This window comes from Nerophis lumbriciformis, linkage group LG03, assembly GCF_033978685.3.
Source record: "Nerophis lumbriciformis linkage group LG03, RoL_Nlum_v2.1, whole genome shotgun sequence".
Taxonomy (NCBI): domain Eukaryota; kingdom Metazoa; phylum Chordata; class Actinopteri; order Syngnathiformes; family Syngnathidae; genus Nerophis; species Nerophis lumbriciformis.
In genome coordinates this window covers 12,924,038-12,947,008 of record NC_084550.2, presented here as the reverse complement: position 1 = coordinate 12,947,008, position 22,971 = coordinate 12,924,038, and the positions used below count along the sequence as shown (strand labels likewise).

Below are 22,971 nucleotides of genomic sequence, written 5' to 3'. Positions count from 1 at the left end.
TGTTATAGTTATTTGAATGACTCTTACCATAATATGTTACGTTAACATACCAGGCACGTTCTCAGTTGGTTAGTTATGCCTCATATAACGTACACTTATTCAGCCTGTTGTTCACTATTCTTTATTTATTTTAAATTGCCTTTCAAATGTCTATTCTTGGTTTTGGGTTTTATCAAATACATTTCCCCAAAAAATGCGACTTATACTCCAGTGCGACTTATATATGTTTTTTTCCTTTTTTATTATGCATTTTTGGCCGGTGCGACTTATACTCCGGAGCGACTTATACTCCGAAAAATACGGTACGTTGAATACCTTTTTGATTCCGGTTCTTGTACTAAGCTTTGCCATAGCTTCATGCTATCAGCATGCTTTTTTGTTGATTTGTATTTCCTGCCTGATTTATGGAAAATAAATAATCTTCCTACCTGCATGCTGCCTCTGGAGTTCCATCTGCATCTTGGGGAAACGATCCGCGCATTAACATGCGACCCCAACATTGAGATTTATTGTGTATTTTATTAAATACACTATGTGCTATAGATACTACAGTTCCCCACTGGATCATAATATAATTAAAGCTGCAAGCAGTGTTGAACGGACCTTCGCACCGCAAGCATCTCACGGTTCATGCAAGTTAGCGGGCACGTAAGACGCATGCAGTCACGTCCTTTCCAATGCCCAACTAACCATCAAGAATTTCAGGAAGATCGGCGCATGTGGAAGGAAGTTAAGACTGTTGTACCTTTCCACCTCAAGATGTAGATATTGGTGTCAATATCAACGTCTAATCATGATCAGACTCCAACCTTAAAGCCATATATTACAAAACCCAGAACCAGTGAAGTTGGCACATTGTGTAATTTGTGAATAAAAACCGAATACAATGATTTGCAAATTCTTTTCAACTTTACAAATGTATAAATATTCAATTGAATAAACTGACATTCAATGTTCGAACTGAGAAACTGACTTTTTTTTGGCAAATAATCATTAACTTAGAATTTAATGGCAGCAACACGTTGCAAAAAAGACTTATTTCCCATTCTTGCTTGATGTACAGCTTAAGTTGTTCAACAGTACGGGGTCTCCGTTGTGGTATTTTAGGCTTCATATTGCGACACACATTTTAATGGGAGACAGGTCTGGACTACAGGCAGGTCAGTCTAATACCCGCACTCTTTTACTATGAAGCCATGCTGTTGTAACAGGTGGCTTGGCATTGTCTTGCTAAAATAAGCAGGGGCGTCCATGATAACGTTGCTTGGATGGCAACATATGTTGGTCCAAAACCTGTATGTACCTTTCAGCATTAATGGTGCTTTCACAGACGTGTAAGTTACCCATGCCTTGGGCACTAATACACCCCCATACCATCACAGATGCTGGCTTTTGAACTTTGTGCCTATAACAATCCGGATGGTTCTTTTCCTCTTTGTTCCGGAGGACACGACATCCACAGTTTCCAAAAACAATTTGAAATGTGAAATCGTCAGACCACAGAACACTTTTATGCTTTGCATCAGTCCATCTTAGATGAGCTCGGGCCCAGCAAAGCCGGCGGCGTTTCTGGGTGTTGTTGATAAAGGGCTTTCGCTTTGCATAGTAGAGTTTTAACTTGCACTTACAGATGTAGCGACAAACTGTAGTTACTGACAGAGGTTTTCTGAAGTGTTCCTGAGTCCATGTAGTAATATCCTTTGCACACTGATGTCGCTTGTTGATGCAGTACCGCCTGAGGCATCGAAGGTCACGGTCATTCAATGTTGGTTTTCAGCCTTGCTGCTCACGGGCAGTGATTTCTCCAGATTCTCTGAACCTTTTGATGACAATACAAAGACGTGTTATATGCCACTCCTTTGTCTAATTTTTTCCACCAAACGTTGTATGCTGTGTGTCAATGCACAAAGGTGAACTTTGTTGATGTTGTTGACTTGCGTGGAGTGCTAATAATCGATGCTGACATGCTATTTAGGCTAGTTGTATGTACATGAGATCGGTAGGTTGTGAGTTCAAACCCCGGCCGAGTCATACCAAAGACTACAAGGGTTGGAATTGGGGGTTAAATCACCAAAAATGATTCCCGGGCGCGGTCACCGCTGCTGCTCACTGCTCCCCTCACCTCCCAGGGGGTGATCAAGGGTGATGGGTCAAATGCAGAGAATAATTTCGCCACACCTAGTGTGTGTGACAATCATTGGTACTTTAACTTTAACTTTAATATTGCATCATTATGCCTCATGTGTAGGTATATTTGAGTTCATTTAATTTCCTTTACTTATGTCCTCTGTGTATTTAATTGATGTTTGCATGTCTCATGACGCATTATCTGTAGGTAATATTGGCTGCGTTTCTGATAGTTGTTTGTGTGACATGTTGTTCCAGACCACAGCAAAAGGTTGTAATAAATCCATTAGAAGAAGACAGCCTGTCCTTTCCTTTAACTTGGACACACACATCTATACATTTGGCCATTCTAAGCCAGTCATTTCCAGGAGTATCTCACCCTGTTACCCACTTACTTAATGTGTTGCCTTCATTATAACACTTATATCAGGCGTTTTACTCTCCAGACAGATTTGTTTTTTGTATTTTTGGTCCAATACGGCTCTTTCAACATGTTGGGTTGCCGACCACAGTGGCAGAGGCTATTTTTTTTCTAATTGTCAAGGAAATTTTGAAATTTTGTGTTCGCGACCACTAAAATATAAAATATTTTGCCAGACCTGATGCATCTGCAAAATTTGTTGAGTTTTCGTGCATGTTGAAGGCCTGAAAATGTGTCGAAACGTAAAGAAGAATAAACGGAGCAGTTACAATAGCTTTTGCTGTTTGGGCCCTAACAATAAAATCCCCTGAATTGAGCAGGATAGGACCCCTTCAAAGAACTATGAAGTATAAGCAAACTCTCACGATGACCATTATGGTTAGTATAAGCTTGTCTCCCAAAAGTCTGTCTTGCATATTTTTTACTAAAAATGAATTTACATTTTTCAAACGTTTGTACGTCATTATCACGCTACATGCTCACGTTGGTTCACTGTTGGGACAGGCAGCCCTTGTTGGACGCATTACCTGCTTGCGGATCAGAAAACTGCATCATGCTACTGACTGACCTAATGAAGGAGAAAGAACTGGACAAAGAGCAAGCTTATTCTTTCCTTACCACCATCGCCCTCATCCCTAATCCATCGCCACAGATCATACACTCTATCAATGTAAGATCTTCTTCTGCCTTTCCTTGAACCACAAATGAAGGTTTCTATTTTTTATTTATGAAATGAACTGCACATAAAAAAAATATCCGTATGACATTGTCAGAACACTTTTTTGAAAGAAAAAATGTAATATTGATTTGATCCACTAGCAATTGATAATTGCAGTATTATAGTGGGTCAGTCTGGACCGAAAAGTCCAGGAATACATTTTTTGTGCTGGTTTTCAGCTCAAACACCTCCCAATTTGTATGTAGGAGTGTAATTTGTATCCATTCATCCAGAATAATTTTGAGGTCAGAGGTAACTAGGGATGGTTGCTAAATTCGGTACTTTTTATAGGCGACTTCGCCAGGTATTGATTAAACGGTGCCATATTTCGATACCTTTGTTGCACGTGACGTGTTTGCAGACTCAGCCGACTCAAACACTTGACTCAGTCAGACTGCCTGTAGGTAATGTTGTAATTTTCCATGCCAACAAAGCAAGAATGCCTGATAGAAAACACTTGAAAGTAAAGTATGTTTCCACTTTTCAAAATGTGGTCGCTCGATGCTTTCGAGCACTTTCAACACCTCCAACGTTGTAATGAAAACTACGATGCACGTTACAATCAAACAGCTGATATACAATAGATTAAATACTTACAGAATAAACATTTTGTAGGGCACAACAAAAGACTTGATTTAGCTTAATGGCAAAGACTGTCATTTTAACTTCATGGAATTGCATTTGCATGCAAAGTCTACAGTATATACCGTATTTTTCGGAGTATAAGTCGCACCGGAGTGTAAGTCGCACCTGCCAGAAATGCATAATAAAGAAGGAAAAAACATATATAAGTCGCACTGGAGTATAAGTCGCATTTTTTGGGGAAATTTATTTGATAAAACCCAACACCAAGAATAGACATTTGAAAGGCAATTTAAAATAAATAAAGAATAGTGAACAACAGGCTGAATAAGTGTACGTTATATGAGGCATAAATAACCAGCTGAGAAGGTGCCTGGTATGTTAACGTAACATATTATGGTAAGAGTCATTCAAATAACTATAACATATAGAACATGCTATACGTTTACCAAACAATCTGTCACTCCTAATCGCTAAATCCCATGAAATCTTACGTGAATGAGCTAAATAATATTATTTGATATTTTACGGTAATGTGTTAATAATTTCACACATAAGTCGCTCCTGAGTATAAGTCGCACCCCCAGCCAAACTATGAAAAAAACTGCGACTTATAGTCCGAAAAATACGGTAATACTTGCAAATGAGACTCAATAGTGTAAAAAAACAAACAAGATTTAACAGCTGGACAGCAGAGGTAACATTCTCAGCTCACTGTAAAATGTTGAATAAAGAAATGATTTCATTATTAAACAAATTAACTTTTATCAACAAATAACACACACAGACGTACCAAAATGGTATAGTTGAGTACCGGTGTCAGTTTCCAAATACAAGGAATTGGGACCGTATCGATTCAAATTTCAACACCTCCAGTGTTGTAATAAAAACTACGATGCACGTTACAATCAAACAGCTTGTGTATAATAGATAAAATACTTACAGTATAAACATTTTGTAGGGCGCAACAAAAGACTAGATTTAACATGCAAAGTCTACAGTATATAAAAGTTGCAAATGAGCCTCAAAAGTGTAAAAAAAACAATAAGATTTAACAACTGGACAGCACAGGTAACATTATCAGCTCACTGAAAAAGGTTGAATAAAAAATTTGATTTTATTATTGAACAAATTAACATTTATTAACAAATAACACACACAGATGTACCTAAATGGTATAGTTGAGTACCGGTATCAGTTCCCAGATACCAGGAATTGGTACTGTATCGATTCAAATGTGAAAGGTACCCATTCCTAAATGTCATGGAGGTTCATCCAAAATGTGTTTGATAGGGTTGAGGTCAGGGCTTCCACACTAACCCTCATACAAGCATGCATACATTTTATACTGTAGATTATGTTTTGTGCACTGGTGTGCTTTCATGTTATAACAACATGTTGAAAGCATACAGGTTGTCCAGAATACCATATATAGATAATTAAAGGGTCTCTTCCAAACCCTATGATTGATTAAATGATTGTTCTAATACTTTTGTCTGATGTTTGATGTTTGTGAAAGACTTTATTGGACATCCAAGAGGTGCGGCCTAAGGCTCTGTTGGTTGGATCCTCTCTTGTCCATCAACTATGCCAGCAGTCCCCTACTCCCTGCAATGACCTTCCTGAGATACAAACCTTCATTCAGACACTAGAAGTGGCCTTGAAGGAAGGCTGTGAAGCACGAAGTGTCACCCAAAAAACTGAGGTACAGTAAATGCTGCAAAATGATTTTACTGATTGATTAAATACCAATTTGAAAGAGTCTGAAACAGTTTTTTTTTCTATCAAACAGCTTGTTTATGCACTGAAGTCTGTGGGTAACATCGGCCTGACTGCTCCAAACTTCATCCCTCTGTTAAATCGCTGTGTGCTCAGCCACTCAGCCCCTTTGGAGATGAGACTGGCTGCCATTAAAGCCTTCAGACGCTTTGGCTGCTCAGCTAATGTGAGTAAAAAAGAGTCAGTTAGGGAACCATACCAGAAACTTTGCACATATAGACAATAGGCCCCTTTCCACCTAAAGTTCAGGAACTTTAGGTTCCTGTAGTGTGTGTGGTTTGTGTTTCCACCGCATTTCACAGTTCAGGTAGTTAATGCAAATCAGGCTGATGACATATGGAGGGGTGGTTTATTATACAGTACAGGCCAAAAGTTTAGGCACACCTTCTCATTCAATGCGTTTTCTTTATTTGCATGACTATTTACATTGTAGATTGTCACTGAAGGCATCAAAACCATGAATGAACACATGTGGAGTTAACAAAAAAAGGTGAAATAACTGAAAACATGTTTTGTATTCTCGTTTCTTAAAAATAGCCACCATTTGCCCTGATTACTGCTTTGCACACTCTTGGCATTCTCTCGATGAGCTTCAAGCACACCTGTGAAGTGGAAACCATTTCAGGTGACTACCTCTTGAAGCTCATCGAGAGAATGCCAAGAGTGTGTAAAAAAGTAAGCAGAGCAAAGGGTGTTTATTTTGAAGAAACTAGAATATAAAACATGTTTTTAGTTATTTCACCTTTTTTTGTTAAGTACATAACTCCACATGTGTTCATTCATGGTTTTGATGCCTTCAGTGACAATCTACAATGTAAATAGTCATGAAAATAACGAAAACGCATTGAATGAGAAGGTGTGTCCAAACTTTTGGCCTGTACTGTATGTCTACACTGATACTATGTAAACAAACAGACAATATTAGTTCAGAGTTCTTGTCTAAAAAGTAAGTAAATGAAGTACAAAGCAATCATATACAAAACAACAGGATTTAAAAAATAAAGTGCACCAAATTGCAAAAAATCTGGCTTTTGTCCGCAATGTCCAGCAGTCAGAAAGTCATCCTCGCCGTAAATGATGAATTCATGATGGTCAGGCGATTCCTTACGGTCCATTTCAGCTATAATAATATATAAATAACACATGTCAATGTTTATCTCACGCTGACAACATGAACACATCGGCTTTAGCTTTAGCATGAGCAATCTGTTCACTCGCGTTGAGGCTAGTAACTACACAAATGGAGTGTCACTGACTACTTTTACAACATGTAATAAAGTAAATAGTTAATACTTGATGTCATCTATTTCCATTCTGCTCGTGTACTGCCTCCTTTATTTCACATTTACCCAACAAAGTCTCCTAGTATTAAGTTGTTGCTTTGAGTCAGGCTGACTACTTCATACTTTTCCGTAAATACGATTAATAGAGTCTGTCTATTTCTCGTAGCTTCGCAAAAAGAAATGAAGTTTGTAAATAATACAAAACCCAAAACCAGTGAAGTTGGCACGTTGTGTATATCGTAAATAAAAACAGAATACAATAATTTGCAAATCCTTTTCAACCTATATTCAATTGAATAGACTGCAAAGACAAGATACTTAGCTCTTGAACTGGAAATGTTTTGTTATTTTTTGCAAATATTAGCTCATTTGGAATTCGATGCCTGCAACATGTTTCAAAAAAGCTGGCACACGTGACAAAACACATCTGTGAAGACACCATTAATGCTGAAAGGTACCGTATTTTTCGGATTATAAGTCGCTCCGGAGTATACGTAGCACCGCCCGAAAATGCATAATAAAGAAGGAAAAATACATATACGTCGCACTCGAGTATAAGTCGCATTTTTGGGGGAAATTTATTTGATAAAATTCAACACCAAGAATAGACATTTGAAAGGCAATTTAAAATAAATAAAGAATAGTGAACAACAGGCTGAATAAGTGTACGTTATATGAGGCATAAATAACCAACTGAGAACGTGCCTGGTATGTTAACGTAACATATTATGGTAAGAGTCATTCAAATAACTATAACATATAGAACATGCTATACGTTTACCAAACAATCTGTCACTCCTGATCGTTAAATCCCATGAAATCTTCTTCCTCGGTTTCGCTTTTAAACAACTCTGCCAACTCCAAAGGTATGCGCCGCTTCCTCTTGCCGTTTTCTGCTGCATATTTCATTACGTCCAGCTTGTAATCTGCAGTATATGATTTCCTTTTCGGTGCCATTTTTGTTCAGCCCTTCTCAGTTTTTATAAGTTACCGGCAATGTTGAAATGATCCATTTTTATAGCTACGGACGTAGTAGCAGGTAGCATCCCATGACGCACAATGCACTTCTGCCACGACCCGCCCCGCCGAATTTTTATTGGTTGATGACGTGTGTGTGACGATTGCTGACGTGTGTGTGACAATTGCTGACATTTGCCTCGTCTCTTACGGGAATGAGATATATTTTACGGTAATGTGTTAATAATTTCACACATATGACGCTCCGGAGTATAAATCGAACCCCCGGCCAAACTATGAAAAAAACTACGACTTATAATCTGAAAAATACGGTACATACAGGTTTTGGAGCAACATATGTTGCCATCTGAGCAACGTTATCTTGGACGCCCCTGCTTATTTCAGCAAGACAATGCCAAACTTCGTTTTACAACAGCGTGGCTTCATAGTAAAAGAGTGCGGGTACTCGACTGGCCTGCCTGTAGTCCAGACCTGTGGCGCAATATGAAGCCTAAAATACCACAAAGGAGCACCCGGGCTGTTGAACAACTTAAGCTGTACATCAAGCAAGAATGGGAAAGATTTCCACCTGAAAAGCTTAAAAAATGTGTCTCCTCAGTTCCCAAATGTTTACTGAGTGTTGTTAAAAGGAAAGGCCATGTAACACAGTGGTAAAAATGCCCCTGTGACTACTTTTTTTGGAATGTGTTGCTGCCATTAAATTCTAAGTTAATGATTATTTGCAAAAAAAATTAAGTTTCTCAGTTCGAACATTTTGCAGTCTATTCAAGTTGAAAAGGATTTGCAAATCATTGTAAATGATAAATGGGTTATACTTGTATAGCGCTTTTCTACCTTCAAGGTACTCAAAGCGCTTTGACAGTATTTCCACATTCACCCATTCACACACACATTCACACACTGATGGCGGGAGCTGCCATGCAAGGCGCTAACCAGCAGCCATCAGGAGCAAGGGACGTGACTAGAATGGTAGAAGGTGGGGATTGAACCCCAGTAACCAGCAACCCTCAGATTGCTGGCACAGCCACTCTACCAACTTCGCCACGCCATATGCTGTTTTTATTTACGAATAACACAATGTGCCAACTTCACTGGTTTTGGGCTATGTAATTGTTATGCCTCACAATGTTATTTTCTAAGACACTTAGTGGTGGAAATTAATTTTGCAGTTTGTGTTCTACTGGGCGACATGGCGTAGTGGGTAGAGCAACCGTGCCAGAAACCTGAGGGTTGCAGGTTCGCTCCCCGCCTCTTACCATCCAAAAATCGCTGCCGTTGTGTGAATGATGAATGATAGGTGGTGGTCGGAGGGGCCGTTGGTGCAAATTGCAGCCACGCTTCCGTCAGTCTACCCCAGGGCAGCTGTGGCTATGAAAGTAGCTTACCACCACCAGGTGTGAATAAATGATGGGTTCTACATGTAAAGCGACTTTGGGTACTTAGAAAAGCGCTATATAAATCCCAGGTATTATTATTATACTTTGACCCTCCTGTCTTGCCGTAGCCAGCTTAGTGTGTGTGTGTTTCAGACCTCAGGTAAATTCAGTATGAGAGCACGTGTCAAACAAACAGCACTCACTGCAGGCTTCAAGCTTACTTTTCAACTTTGAAGACTTTGACGGTCTAAACCTGTAAGTTTATGTAAATGCAACATGCATGTGTGTACTGTGACACATTATTTGTGCATTTTCAGTTTAAGACTGCTTTAGTAAGATATGTGTCTATTCTTGAAAGCTAATTACCGGCAGCATTTTGTTGGTTTGGATGCTAAATAGGTCACATAACAGACTTCTATATTTTCTATATTGGTTTATATAGCTATGTACTGTACATATGCTGAATGTAAAATGTTTATGTGTTTATGTTCACAGTTTTAAAAAATACAGTTGATCCTTCACTAAAAAGGCCTAAACTACACTCCAGACCAGGGGTCGGCAACCCAAAATGTTGAAAGAGCCATATTGGACCAAAAATACAAAAAACAAATCTGTCTGGAGCCGCAAAGAAAAAAAAAGCCATATTACATACAGATAGTGTGTCATGAGATATAAATTGAATTAAGAGGACTTAAAGGAAACTAAACGACCTCAAAAATACCTACAAACGAGGCATTATGATGATGCAATATGTACATATAGCTAGCCTAAATAGCATGTTAGCATCGATTAGCTTGCAGTCATGCAGTGACCAAATATGTCTGATTAGCACTCCCCACAAGTCAATAACATCAACAAAACTCACCTTTGTGCATTCATGCACAACGTTAAAAGTTTGGTGGACAAAATGAGACAGAAAAAGAAGTGGCATAAAACACGTCCTAGAAAGTCGGAGAAAGTTATACATGTAAACAAACTAGGGTGAGTTCAGGGACAAAACAGCGCTCGCCAAATACTCGAATCAGTGAAGCATGTTTAATATAAACAGTGGGATTTATAACAATTAGTGTGGTTTGTGTCATGTTTGTCCTCCTACCGAAACCATATTAAAACAAAAATTTTTTTTTCCCCCCTCTTCTTTTTCCATTTTTCATACATCTTTGAAAAAGCTCCAGGGAGCCACTAGGGCGGCGCTAAAGAGCCGCGGGTTGCCGACCCCTGCTCCAGACTCTCGGGTCTCTTTTTTCATCAAGGATTATATCATTTTGCTATCTGCTAAGCTAGCCAGTAAAAAGCAAGAGCAGAATAGTAATAAACTGCGTATAGTTAAAAGAGGACGGCTAAGTAAAAACACTGCAAGATAGTTCCACTGATCAGGGTTCTTCAGCACACAAAAGTTACTGCAAGTCATAAGTTCCTTTCGTTCTTCTTTCTCTCCGTTGTCAAGTTTATTGTAATAGAAATACACAAGAAATAGGAAATAAGTCGTCTGGCATTCTGTAAAGGGTGGTCCTGCTTTCGAAAAATACGTTTCAGTGTCTATCGATGAGGTGGCGACTTGTCCAGGGTGTACGCCGTCTTCCGCCCGAATGCAGCTGACTCCAGCAACCCCCGCAATTCGATAGGGACAAGCGGTAGAAAATGGGATGGATGGATGGAACGCCTCTAATTGTGTTCAACCAGTCAGCGTTTGACAGCAGAGCAGGCTGCCGATGAGGTTCCAGGAACCTTCCAAAAGTCCCACCTAACCGGCAGCAACTAAAAAACGTTTCTGAAGAACTAAATGTACCCAGGTAGTTTTTGGTGGAAACACAGGGGGAACTTTATTTACCAGGGTGAATGGTAAAGTTCCTGTAAAAGTTCCTGCGTTGGAAAAGGGCCTATTGACTGTAAAGAAAGAGTAAGTTAAAAGCAAAAGATCTGTATTTTAAGTGTCAAATCTTCACTTCATTTGGGGTGAAGAGGTGAGGCGGTTAGCAGGGGTCCGACATTAGTGACTGACAGCAGTTTCCTTCTTTCAGAAGTCTGTGCTTTTGCAGCTGTACCGCTTCTCCCTGGAGGATCCAGAGGTCAGAATCGCCGCATACCAGCAACTCATGTGCTGCCCGGACCCCAACGTGTTGGAGGTGGTGAAGGTGACGCTGAGAAATGAAACCTCCAGCCAAGGTTGATATATACAACAGGGTGTAATTGAATTCCCCTTTGTGTAATTATAATCAGTATACTGATTATAATCGGTATTCATATAATTATGAATACTGATATGATTAGTATATTTACAAAAGGCCTTATTTGTTTGGTAGAGTGATATTTGACACGTTTTTTTAATTAGTGATGTCAAATAATCATACATTTTATTCAGATTAATCACAGGGTTGCTGTGGATTAATTTCGATTCATGCCGACTAAATTTTTTTTTTTAGGGCTCTCAGAAATAACGAGTTAACTCGTGATTAATCACCAAAATTTAGGCCATTATTCAGGTATAGTTGCAGATTATTTAGGCAATTTATTTTGTTTAAAAGGATAAATTCCAGAGATTTTTCCACACTTTAGTGGAGCACCAAACTACCTGATAATTATTATTTTATTATTATAATAATTTAATTATTATGTCAAACGTGTATTTAAAAACTTACACACGGATATCTTGCTATCAACTGCACGCGTTAAATCTACTGCAGCACCAAGCAAATAATCTCAAGATCCCCATCATATCAATTCCTAGATGTGATTGAAATTATTTAAGGCGCACTACACAAAATAAACATAACGTTATTAATATCAGTACTTTGGATACCATTAACAAAAATTCCTCAAAACAGCCCACTACCTATAATATGGGCTTTTTAAACATCAGATCATCCCAAAACGTTATTGATGAGGTCATTAAAAACAACAATCTTAACGTCATTGGTCTCAGCGAAACCTGGCTAAAACCAGATTAATTTTTCCCACTTAACGAGGCATCTCCTCCTAACTATACGAGTGCACATATTGGCCGTCCCCTTAAAAGGGCTGGAGGGGTCGCTCTAATATACAATGAAAACCTTAACCTCACCCCTAACCTAAGTAATAAATATAAATCATTTGAGGTGCTTACTATGAGATCTGTCACACCGCTACTTCTCTATATGGCTGTTATCTAGCGCCCCCCTGGGCCCTATTCGGACTTTATCAGTGAATTTTGAGTTATTTCATCTCCGTAATATTGCTAAAATTTGTCCCATTTTGTCCACCACCGACGCTGAGATCATTATTCATGCGTTCGTTATGTCTCGTCTCGATTACTGTAACGTATTATTTCCGGGTCTCCCTATGTCTAGCATTAAAATACTATAGACTTTTGACAAGAACAAGAAAGTTTGATCATATTAAGCCTATACTGGCACACCTGCACTGGCTTCCTCTGCACTTAAGATGTGACTTTAAGGTTTTAATACTTACGTATAAAATACTAAACGGTCTAGCTCCATCTTATCTTGCGGCCAGAAATCTGCGCTCAAAGAACTGTGGCCTATTTGTGATTCCCAGAGCCCCAAAAAAGTCTGCAGACTTCAGACACAAAAATATTGCATTAATCATGTCGTATAAGAGGATGGGGCTTTATTGTCATTGCACTTTTGGGGGGGTTCAGTCAGGGACCAGGAAAAACAGCTCGGGTCTAGGTAAAAAGACTCCCACAGTTCTCGCAAATAGCAAATTTCACCACATAATACACCCTGACTAGACTATTTGAATTATGCAAGCGAGTCATAACGTGTGATTAATCGTGATTAATCTTGATTTAAAATTGTGAATAATCTGATTTAAAAAAAATAAATATATATATATATAGGACAGCACTCATTTAGAGTTGTTCTCAAGATGTATTACAGCATTCTTTTTTATTTATTATTTCCATCCATCCATCCATTTTCTACGGCTTGTCCCTCTCAGGGTTGCGGGGGGTGCTGGAGCCTATGTCAGCTGCATTCGGGCGAAAGGGGGGGTACATACAGTTGCCAATCAGCTTATCCCCAGGTGCATGTCTTTAGAGGTGGGAGGAAGCCAGACTTGCTGGAAGAAATCCATGCAGTCACAGGGAGAACATGCAAACTCCACACAGAAAGACCCCGAGCCCGGGGGTCGAACCCAGATCCTTCTTATTGTGAGGCACACACACACCCTGTTCCACCATGCTGTCCATGTACTATTTACATTTCATTCATTTATTTTGAACACAAACAAACCAAAATTATTCTCCATCTACACAATTCAATGAAAAAATCTGTTTACTAATGTGATAGATTAATTTGCATCAATGAGAGGGACAAGCAGTAAAAAATGGATGGATGGATAGGTTTATTTTGTCAAGTGTTTTGAAATAAAATATAAGCTGATTTTTGTTGTTTTGTCTAGTGGGCTCATTTGTGTGGAGTCATTTGACTAATATCCTAAGGAGCGAAGACCCCATGAAACAGACACTGATTGATTCACTGCCTGACGACATAATCAGCAAACATTTTGAAGCAGAGTTTTTGAAATACTCTTCATATTCAGACTACACTGTCATACGTGGTAAGATGACCTGAACACAAAACCACTGTATTTAAGGATATTTGTCATCAAAGTACATTTGAATATTACCTCTGCTATTGCTCCTATTCTTCATGTTTCAGGCATGGGAATGACAAATGTAGAAACATCTGTCATTTTTTCTCCAAAATCCTTCCTTCCGAGATCTGTCACTACCAACCTGACGGTCTATTTCCATGGTAGAGCCAGCAACCTTCTGGAGGTGAGTAGTGCCATTTCTACTTCTGTCTTTGGAAAGGACTACATTATTATCGTTATTTTTATTGTTTTTATTCTAGGTCAGGGTTGTCAAACTCATTTTGATTGAGGGCCACTTGTAACAACGAATGATATATGAATTTGCCTATGCATTTTATTATTATATATATTTTTAACGTACACTGTAAAAGAAAATCTATTTTTTACAGTAAAAAAACTAGCAACACAATCACCAGAATTTTACTATAAAATGTGTTTTTTGCAACATATTACGGTAAATGTAAAAACTTTACCATTGTTTTTATTTTATTCTGGCAACAGCTGGCAATTTTTTACCGTTAAAAATACTGTGATACTGTTTTACATACCTGCCAACTACTCCGGTTTTCCCGTAATTAGTACGGTTTTCATCAACCTATTCCGGGTTACGGTTGCAGTGATAAAAAATACGGTTTTTCATTAATTAAAAAAAAATTTTTTTTTTAAGTTTTATTGACGAAATCGCGTAACAACAATGATAATCGACACTGCTTCCCGTAACTTCCTGTCGAGCCATTCCGAATGCCATGCGCGAGGCTATTTATAGCACCGCTGCCAAGCACGAGGCACCTGTTACCCATTGTTTCCAAACGAGCGAACGATCATGGAATCAGCCGGAGAAAAATCGCAAACGAGTCTTAAACCGAAAAGAAAACTGCAGTCATTCCGTGAAGAATATTCAAAAGCCTATCCGGGAATAATTATCCGTTCCATAAAGGGTGAAAACTACGCGAATTGCACCTTGTACAGACAAGATTTTTCGATCGGACACGGAGGAATTAGCGATGTAAAAGACCACGTTGGGACAAAAAAACACAAGTCTAATGCCGTTGCTAGCGATACAAGTGGAAAACTTTGGATTTTAGCCACAAAAAGGTAATGACACCAATGTTATCTATTGGAATTGTTTAGTACTGTTAAAAGTGTTAATACTATTTATGCTTTCAAGTCCAAGTTGAAGAAATCTTGTTAAATGTTGACAGCATAACTACCAAAATACAGAAGTATGTCCTTAATATTTTTGCAGTGCTATTTCTGTTGAAAAGTTAAAATGATTACATTAGAGATGTGATGTGCCACTTTTCAAGTGTCTGATGGCTTAAATTAATTTTCATTAATTTTTCATATTTTGAATTCTTTTGAAAGGCTTACAAAAAAACTACATTTGAATTGTAATTCCATGCTATTGACAGGACTATTAATTTTAATGCAGTTAGCTTACCATGTTTACAGTATGATAATTGTGATAGAAATGTGAATTTTAGGCACAGAATATTTTTTACAATTGAACAAGGCAGTAGATTATACAAGCTTGGACAGAAAGTTAATAATGACACCAATTTTTTTTTTTATGGAATTGTTTAGTACTGTTTTACCATTTGTTTACTGTAAAAAGTGTTTATTCTTTCAATTAACAAATTGAAGTCTTGTGAAAGGTTGACAGGATAACTGGCATTAACTGTCAAAATAATTTCAAACTATTGAAGTTAGTTTACAGAATAAACATGTCAATCAACCCATATGATTTTTGCTGTAATATTTTTGTTTTGAAAAGTCACTGTGACTGATAGAAAAGTGATGGTTTTAGCAACATTTTAACCTGTCTGAATGCAATCAATCATTTTGCGTCGGGGGGGCGAAGCTGAACCCCCCACCAGGACTTTGTCCTGGACCTACCGGGGCCTGTGGCCCCTGGACCCTGGCTACTAGGTTTTTCTGATTTCAAAAGTTGGCAGGTATGGTTTTACCATTAACAGTAAAAATAACAACCATAGATCTTACAGTAATAACACTGGCAGCTCAGTCGACAGAATTTACCGTAAAAAGTGGTAGTTTTTTTGAATTTACAGTAATATGCTATAAAAAAACATAGCAAATTTTACAGTAAAATGTATTGTCGTTTTTACTGTGTACAATTTGATAGATAACTTGCTCTAAAACCATAAGTCAAGCAGAAATGTAAGTATTTAAAAAAAATAAAATATTTGGAAAGTATGATAATATATTTTTTGCTATATTGGATAATATTAAAGTTTAAAAGGTATGCAATGTCATGCGGTACCAGCATTTGTTTCTGTTAAAATGGAAAGAACAAATACATTTAGTAAGAAAAGATAAAGTATGATAATATATTTTTTGCTATATCGGATAATATTAAAGTTTAAAAGGTATGCAATGTCATGCGGTACCAGCATTTTTTTCTGTTAAAATGGAAAGAACAAATACATTTAGTAAGAAAAGATAAAGTACTTTATTGACTATTTCCAGGCCTTTTGTGGTCCACATAAAATGACATCTCTGTTCTAGGTGGACTTTCGAATTGAGAATGCTGAACCACTTCTGAAGAGCGTTTTTAGTCAGCTGAGTCCCAGCTATGTCAGAGACCACACCGCTCCCCAACAAAAACATGTGGTTCCCAAAGAAGCAAGGAGGACCAGAAGGAACACAAATGAAGGCAGCGGAGGAGGGGAAGACCAGTGTTTAAACAGCTCCAACAGTTACCTAAAGCGGGCCAGGGCGTTGGTGAGATCACGGAAAAGGGTGGGAGACGGTGACAATGCTGTTGTCTTATCACAAGAGTGGGTGCTTGCAAACGTATGGTCAGAAATCCACTTGGTATTTTGAAAATACTTTATTAAGTACACATCTGAGTAGGATATACAAAACACAAAACCAGTGAAGTTTGCACGTTGTGTAAATCGTAAATAAAAACAGAATACAATGATTTGCAAATCCTTTTCAACCTATATTCGATTGATTAGACTGCAAAGACAAGACATTTACCGTTTGAACTGGAAAACTTTGTATTTTTTGCAAATATTAGCTCATTTGGAATTTGACGCCTGCAACATGTTTAAAAAAAGCTGGCACAAGTGGCAAAAAAGACATAGAAAGTTGAGGAATGCTCATCAAACACTTATTTGGAACATCCCACAGGTGAACAGGCTAATTGGGAAACAGGCGGGTGCCATGATTGGGTATAAAAGCAGCTTCCATGAAATGCTCAGTCATTCACAAACAAGGATAGGGCGAGTGTCACCACTTTGTGAACAAATGTGTGAGCAAATGTTGTTTAAAAACATTTCTCAACCAGCTATTGCAAGTAATTTAGGGATTTCACCATCTACGGTCCATAATATCAAAAGGTTTAGAGAGTCAGGAGAAATCACTGCACATAAGAAGCAAGGCTGAAAACTAACATTGAACGCCCGTGACCTTCGATCACTCAGGCGGTACTGCATCAAAAACCGACATCAGTGTGTAAAGGATATCATCACATGGGCTCAGGAACACTTCAGAAAACCAGTGTCAGTAACTACAGTTCGTCGCTACATCTTTAAGTGCAAGTTAAAACTCTACTATGCAAAGCAAAAGCTATTTATCAACAATACCCAGAAACGCCGCTGGCTTCGCTGGGCCCGAGCTCATCTAAGATGAACTGATGCAAAGTGTAAAAGTGTTCTGTGGTCTGACGAGTCCACATTTCAAATTGTTTTTGGAAACGGTGGTCGTTGTGTCCTCTGGAACAAAGAGGAAAAGAACCATCCGGATTGTTATGGGCGCAAAGTTCAAAAGCCAGCACCTGTGATGGTATGGGGGTGTATTAGTGCCCAAGGCATGGGTAACTTACACATCTGTGAAGACACCATTAATGCTGAAAGTTACATACAGGTTTTGGAGCAACATATGTTGCCATCCAAGCAACGTTATCATGGACGCCCCTGCTTATTTCAGCAAGACAATGCCAAGCCACGTGGTACAACAGCGTGGCTTCATAGTAAAAGAGTGCGGGTACTGGACTGGCCTGCCTGTAGTCCAGACCTGTCTCCCATTGAAATTGTGTGGCGCCATATGAAGCCTAAAATACGACAACGGAGACCCCGAACTGTTGAACAACTTAAGCTGTACATCAGGCAAGAATGGGAAATAAATCCACCTGAAAAGCTTCAAAAACTGGTCTCCTCAGGTCCCAAACGTATACTGTTGTTAGTGTTGTTAAAAGGAAAGGCCATGTAACACAGTGGTAGAAAAGCCCCTGTGCCAACTTTTTGCAATGTGTTCCTGCCATTAAATTCTAAGTTAATGATTATTTGCAAACAAAAAATGTTTCTCAGTTCGAACATTAAATATCTTGTCTTTGCAGTTTATTCAATTGAATTTAAGTTGAAAAGGATTTGAAAATCATTGTATTCTGTTTTTATTTATGATTTACACAACGGACCAACTTCACTGGTTTTGGGTTTTGTATATCCATCCATCCATTTTCTACCGCTTGTCCCTTTTTTGGGGTATCTTTAAGCAAATTTCTCTAAGAAACAATGTGAACGTTTAAGCCTTGACAAAAGTCCATAATTTAGTTAAGGTTTGTACACTTTGAACACAAAATAAAGCGCTCCACAGTGCTGTATATCAAATAATCAAAACAAGGAGGTGATGGAGCAATTATCTAATTAATAACTAAGTCAAAACAACAACAACTAGCTGAACTGTTCTCGTATGTAGCCGCCCAGGCGACACACACACACTGTCGCTAGCCCTGTGGTGCACATACAGTGCTAACTTTACCAGCCGTGTCAATACAATAATTAAGAATTTAAAAAAAATAGTGCTGTCAAAGGATTCATTTTTTTAGACAGCTTAATCACACTTTTGAACAATGATTAATTTTGAATAATACAGGGAAAACAAGGTTTTACTTGAATATACGTCTTTTATTTGCTCAAAACTGTTTCACCTAAAGTCCAGTCAGGGTGTATTTTAAAGTGAAATTTGTCACCTCGCACACAAGCCAGAGTCTCCTCACTCATCTCTGTATTTACTGACCTAATCACTGACCGTATAACAACCTGTGCCACCATCTCGGTTATCGCCGGCCGGTTAAGGTAAAGGAGCACCTTGGGTCAAAATAAAGTACCGTATTTTTCGGACTATAAGTCGCATTTTTTTTCATAGTTTGGCCGGGGGTGCGACTTATACTCAGGAACGACTTATGTGTGAAATTATTAACACATTACCGTAAAATATCAAATAATAATATTTAGCTCATTCACGTAAGAGACTAGACGTATAAGATTTCATGGGATTTAGCGATTAGGAGTGACAGATTGTTTGGTAAACGTATAGCACAGGGGTGCTCATTACGTCGATCGCGAGCTACCGGTCGATCTCGGAGGGTGTGTCAGTCGATCACTAGCCAGCCATTAAAAAATAGTCCTAAAAATGAGCGATCATATATCTTCACTATGACGTCAATTTCGTCACTTGATTGACATTCACGGCACCCGAGGGTCTTCTGAGATGACGCTGACTGCTGCCAGCTCATTAAAATTACCGACTGGAAGGCGAGAAACACTTTATTTCAACAGACTCTGGCGCGTACCTGTCGTCAACTCCAAAGACCGACTGCACAGTTGCACAATAAAAGCGCTACTTCCTCCTGCCTGCGCTACCAAAATAAGAGTCTCAGAAAGCTGGCGTGCACAAGCTAGCAAGCTACGGAGTTTGCCAACAATGTATTTCTTGTAAAGTGTATACAAAGGAGTACGGAAGCTGGATAAATAAAATGCCAAAAACCAACCACTTTCATGTGGTATTGGACAGAAAGGAGGACTTTTTTTCTCCTCCATTCGAAAATGCGGACCTTATTAGCACTACTGTCTGATTCCAATCAATGCAAGTCATCAGAATCAGGTAATACACCAACTTATATTCTTGTCTTCATGAAAGAAAGGAATCTATATGTGTTAAACATGCTTGTATTATCTTTAAACACCTTTAACTTATTAACAATATTAACTATATGGGTTAAACATGCTTGTTTTATCTTTAAACACCTTTAACTTGTTAACAATATTAACTATATGTGTTAAACATGCTTGTATTATCTTTAAACACCTTTAACTTGTTAACAATATTAACTATGTGTTAAACATTCTTGTATTATCATTAAACACCTTTAATTTATTAACAATATTAACTATATGTGTTAAACATGCTTGCATTATCACTAAACATCTTTAACTTGTTAACAATATTAACTATATGTGTTAAACATGTTTGCATTATCTTTAAACACCTTTAACTTAACAATATTAACTATATGTGTTAAACATGCTTGTATTATCATTAATCACCTTTAACTTGTTAACAATATTAACTATATGTAATAAACAAACTTGTATTTTCATTAAACACCTTTAATTTATTAACAATATTAACTATATGTGTTAAACATGCTTGTATTATCATTAAACACCTTTAACTTGTTAACAAAAACATATGTTTCATAAATAAGTAAATATAAATTATATATATGAATGAGGTAGATCCCCACGACTTGATCAATTGAAAAGTAGCTCGCCTGCAGAAAAAGTGTGAGCACCCCTGGTATAGCATGTTCTATATGTTATAGTTATTTGAATGACTCATACCATAATATGTTACGTTAACATACCAGGCACGTTCTCAGTTGGTTATTTATGCGTCATATAACGTACACTTATTCAGCCTGTTGTTCACTATTCTTTATTTATTTTAAATTGCCTTTCAAATGTCTATTCTTGGTGTTGGGTTTTACCAAATAAATTTCCCCCAAAAATGCGACTTATATATGTTTTTTTCCTTCTTTATTATGCATTTTCGGCCGGTGCGACTTATACTCCGAAAAATACGGTAGGCGATTAATCTGCATTGATACATGTTTTTTCTGATTAATTGCTTGAATTAATTAAAAAGCCCTGAAAAAATAAATCTAGTTTACCTTGTCAGTTAATCTTGGTGTGCCGCGGAATAAAGTGGGAGAAGGGTGAGGCAGCGTCGTCAACGCTGTGGATACTTTCGGAGTGTCTCAAACCACACATGGCTTGTCCATTGCTTTCTTTTGACTCATATTGAGATAGCAAAACTAGAAAAAATGCTGTAAAAAGAAAAAAAACACTTAAAAAACACACTAGCACAGTAGCAGAACTGCTGTGCTGACTGAATAAGAACTGGAGATCGCTCTGCCCGCCCACAATGGCTGTGCTGCCTGTCACAAAATGGGTGGATGAAACGTTTGTACACTGAGACAAGGTTTGTACGGCAAATTATATTTTTTTTCGGTCTGTGGTTCGTAAATTAGGGGATCGTAAATCAAGGTTCTACTGTACATTAGAACAGGGGTCCCCAACCACTGGTCCGGGGACTGGCATCGGTCCGTGACGCATTTGCTACCGGGCCGCACAGAAACATTAAATAATTTATAATCGACTGCATTTTCTCCGACTTAACTTTCGCCTGTGCCACTGGACACACCAATAAGCTTGTTTATACAAAACCCAAAACCAGTGAAATTGGCACGTTGTCCATCCATCCGTCCATTTTCTACCGCTTGTCCCTTTCGGGGTCGCGGGGGGTGCTGGAGCATATCTCAGCTGCATTCGGGTGCGTTGTGTAAATCGTAAATAAAAACAGAATACAATGATTTGCAAATCCTTTTGAATAGACTGCAAAGACAAGATACTTAACGTTTGAACTGAGAAGCTTTGTTATTTTTTGCAAATATTAGCTCATTTGAATTTGATGCCTGCAACATGTTTCAAAAAAGTTGGCACAAGTGGCAGAAAAGACTGAGAAAGTTGAGGAATGCTCATCAAACACTTATTTGGAACATCCCACAGGTGAACAGGTTAATTGGGAAAAGGTGGGTGCCATGATTAGGTATATCATTGTATCATTCACAAACAAGGATGGAGCGAGGGTCACCACTTTGTGAACAAATACGTGAGCAATTGGTCGAACAGTTTAAGAACAACATTCCTCAACGAGCTATTGCAAAGAATTTAGGGATTTCACCATCTACGGTCCATAATATCATTACAAAGTTCAGAGAATCTGAAGAAATCACGGCAAGGCCGAAAGCCAACATTGAATGCCCGTGACCTTCGATTCCCTCAGGCAGTACCGCATCAAAAACCGACATCCGTGTGTAAAGGATATCACCACATGGGCTCAGGAACACTTCAGAAAACCACTGTCAGTAACTACAGTTTGTCGCTACATCTGTAAGTGCAAGTTAAAATTCTACTATGCAAAGTGAAAGCCATTTATCAATAACACCCAGAAACGCCGCCGAATTCGCTGGGCCCGAGCTCATCTAAGATGGACTGATGCAAAGTGGAAAAGTGTTCTGTGGTCTGACAAGTCCACATTTCAAATAGTTTTTGGAAACTGTGGACGTCGTGGCCGCCGGACCACAGAGGAAAAGAACCATCCGGACTGTTATAGGCGCAAAGTTCAAAAGTCAGCATCTGTGATGGTATGGGGGTGTATTAGTGCCCAAGACATGGGTAACTTACACATCTGTGAAGACACCATTAATGCTGAAAGGTACATACAGGTTTTGGAGCAACATATGTTGCCACCCAAGCAACGTCTTTTTCAGCAACAGCGTGGCTTAGTAATAAAAGAGTGTGGGTACTAGACAGGCCTGTCTGTAGTCCAGACCTGTCTCCCTTTGAAAATGTGTGGCACATTATGAAGCGTAAAATATGGAGACTGTTTAACAACTTAAGCTGTACATCAAGCAAGAATGGGAAATAATTCCACCTGAAAAGCTTAAAAAAATTGGTCTCTGTGCCAACTTTTTTGCAATGTGTTGCTGCCATTAAATTCTAAGTCAATGATTATTTGTAGAAAAAAAAAAAGTTTCTCAGTTCGAACTTTAAATATCTTGTCTTTGCAGTCTATTCAATTGAATATAAGTGGAAAAGGATTTGCAAATCATTACATTCTGTTTTTATTTACTATTTACACAACGTGCCAACTTCACTGGTTTCGGGTTTTGTAGATAAACAATAGAACTCCTCATAGGAAGTTGCCATTTGTTATAACTTTGTGACATTTTCCAATGCA

The 22,971-nt window shown here is 38.3% G+C and overlaps 1 protein-coding gene across 1 annotated transcript in view; it reads left to right on the top strand.

The window, feature by feature from the left end:
* The window catches only part of LOC133579338 (uncharacterized), a 204,885-nt gene that overhangs the window by 8,615 nt on the left and 173,299 nt on the right, over positions 1-22,971 (top strand). The window contains exons 10-16 of the mRNA XM_072912283.1: positions 3,053-3,218; positions 5,368-5,553; positions 5,641-5,793; positions 11,286-11,430; positions 13,666-13,824; positions 13,926-14,044; positions 16,387-16,602. Of these exons, the coding sequence (XP_072768384.1) occupies positions 3,053-3,218; positions 5,368-5,553; positions 5,641-5,793; positions 11,286-11,430; positions 13,666-13,824; positions 13,926-14,044; positions 16,387-16,602 (1,144 nt within the window). The remainder of the gene's footprint in view (positions 1-3,052; positions 3,219-5,367; positions 5,554-5,640; positions 5,794-11,285; positions 11,431-13,665; positions 13,825-13,925; positions 14,045-16,386; positions 16,603-22,971) is intronic.